The sequence below is a fragment of the Arachis duranensis genome, unplaced genomic scaffold, assembly GCF_000817695.3.
Source record: "Arachis duranensis cultivar V14167 unplaced genomic scaffold, aradu.V14167.gnm2.J7QH unplaced_Scaffold_212211, whole genome shotgun sequence".
Taxonomy (NCBI): Eukaryota; Viridiplantae; Streptophyta; class Magnoliopsida; order Fabales; family Fabaceae; genus Arachis; species Arachis duranensis.
Genome location: NW_026264669.1, coordinates 8,588 through 10,587, shown reverse-complemented (window position 1 = coordinate 10,587; position 2,000 = coordinate 8,588). Strand labels below are relative to the sequence as shown.

Genomic DNA, 2,000 nt, shown 5'->3' with positions numbered 1-2,000 from the left:
CAGGGTCCCTGAAACCGGGCATTTGAAGAAGCTTTCAATTTCCAACAGTTCGGGTAATTTTCCATATTAAGTGATTCTTGTACATATAGTTTTTTCTTACCTGCTGTGTTTTCTTGTTCTTATATTTCTTTCAACTCATGTTAATTGTTTCCAGGGAGGGTATACATGATAGATTTCGGAAACCTCAATGTTCTGGAGTTCCTGTCGATGCGAGGAGTCCAGTGGAGCTGTGATGCAATATGTAAAATGCTGAAATTGGCAAGTGAGGTGAAGCATCTTTTTATGAAGGTTGAATTCACAGGGGACTTTGAAGCTCTGCAACCCTTTCCAGAGATTGATTTTGTCGAATTTTTCAATAGCCATCCAAAGCTGCGCAAGATATAGTTTTTGAACGGAATAGTCTACTAGCTTCATTGCTCTGGGTTTGTCTCCAAGATTTAGCTTACTTGCTCCCATCATAATTCATAACTGTGTATGAAGTCGTGATGGCTATGCTGCAATCTAGTGTGAATGATTGTGACACTATAATAACCCTAGAATCACTTGAATTGACATATCAGAGCCGTCAAAAACATTAATATATTTGTGAGAGCAAAGCAATAACAATAATCATAATAATGCAGCACAGAGCAAATTAAGCTGAGGAAGAATCATAATTTTATCACTACATACTCCATAGACTGAAAACAAATGTCAAGGCCATGATCAAACTACTAGCCAAAGAACGAGCAAACAAAAAAGTAATACAAATATGTTCACCTCAGCGGTGAAAATTAGCATTCATGTCCTCCCAGGGGATTCATTGCCTCCCAGGGTTTCAAGAAAGCCAGAAGGATCAATTTTCGCTTTCTCAATGATAGAAAGTGCAGACAGAACCTTCTCTGCTGCTACCTTTCTCGTCTTAGCTGCATCTTTTAGCACTTTTACACTTTCCTCTACTTCCTAAGCAGACATGAAAATAAATAAATAAAGCATATCAAATTCAAATCAAAACACCAAGGAAACTCGAAGCAGGGCAAAAATCATTGCCTGAAAAGCTACCCTAAGGATTCAAAATTCATCATCTTGACTATTCTAAAAGAATCAAACCGAACTGAAAAGAAGGCAGAGGAAAAAGTATACCTTGCTGGGTTTGTCGTCCTCAACAAGAAGTGGGGTTGAGGAAAGTTGTCCTATTTCAGTGTCATCAAGGGTCGCTCTGGTTCTCGTTTTTTCTCTGCGAAATTTAACAGGGTGATGATACTGATAGTTCGTTCCTCCGAATCTGTGAGGAGTGGCATTCTTGTTTTTAGATTGTGCTGAGAGCTTTGATGCTTTATGGGATCTTATCAATGGACACCAACTTGGGAAGGATTTAATCCACAACACATGAGATGGTGCTGTTTGCAAGCTCATCATGGCCATTAAAATAGAAAATAAAAATATTTTGATATTGTTTTCGGGCTCAAGCAGATGCATTATTCTATTTCTCTTCTTATGTGGTCCTCAAATATTTATTATCATTATTAATTAATAATTATCATCGTTAGCCGCTGAAATTCGTGACACAAAAAAGAAAGAAAGAAACAACAGCCTCTAATAGTAATACCACATTTCCTCCGCTTAGTGTCACTTCGTATTTGCTTTTTCAGTTTCTTCAACTTATAACGGTACTCGCAATAAGAATTGAGAGAGTCAAAACCGTACTTACAAATGAGGTTATCTTGGTTTGAAATTTAATGTGTAATTTCACACATCAAACTCATCCAAAACTATGTAGTCCAAATTGAGTCAATTTGACTAAAAACACATTTAATATTTATGTCTCATTAATTTCTAAATGAAAAGTGTTAAGGAACTAGCAAATTTTGTAATTTGTAACCATCAATTAGGCATTATTAGTATTTTTAATGATGTAAGATTACATCTAATAGTATAGAATTGCTTATTTTTCTTTTACTGGTTTAAATACTAACAAGATTTTAATAAAACCGCTGGCCCATTTGCTTCTCAAAAGCCAA

The 2,000-nt window shown here is 35.9% G+C and overlaps 1 protein-coding gene across 1 annotated transcript; it reads right to left on the bottom strand.

The window, feature by feature from the left end:
* Nucleotides 1-11: 11 nt before the first annotated feature.
* On the bottom strand, nucleotides 12-1,473 carry LOC107472627 (uncharacterized). The gene is made up of 2 exons (XM_016092132.3): nucleotides 1,123-1,473; nucleotides 12-942 (listed from the first exon to the last, which is right to left on the bottom strand). The coding sequence occupies exons 1-2, from the start codon at nucleotides 1,456-1,458 to the stop codon at nucleotides 781-783; spliced, it is 498 nt and encodes a 165-aa protein (XP_015947618.2). The 5' UTR covers nucleotides 1,459-1,473; the 3' UTR covers nucleotides 12-780.
* Nucleotides 1,474-2,000: the final 527 nt, after the last annotated feature.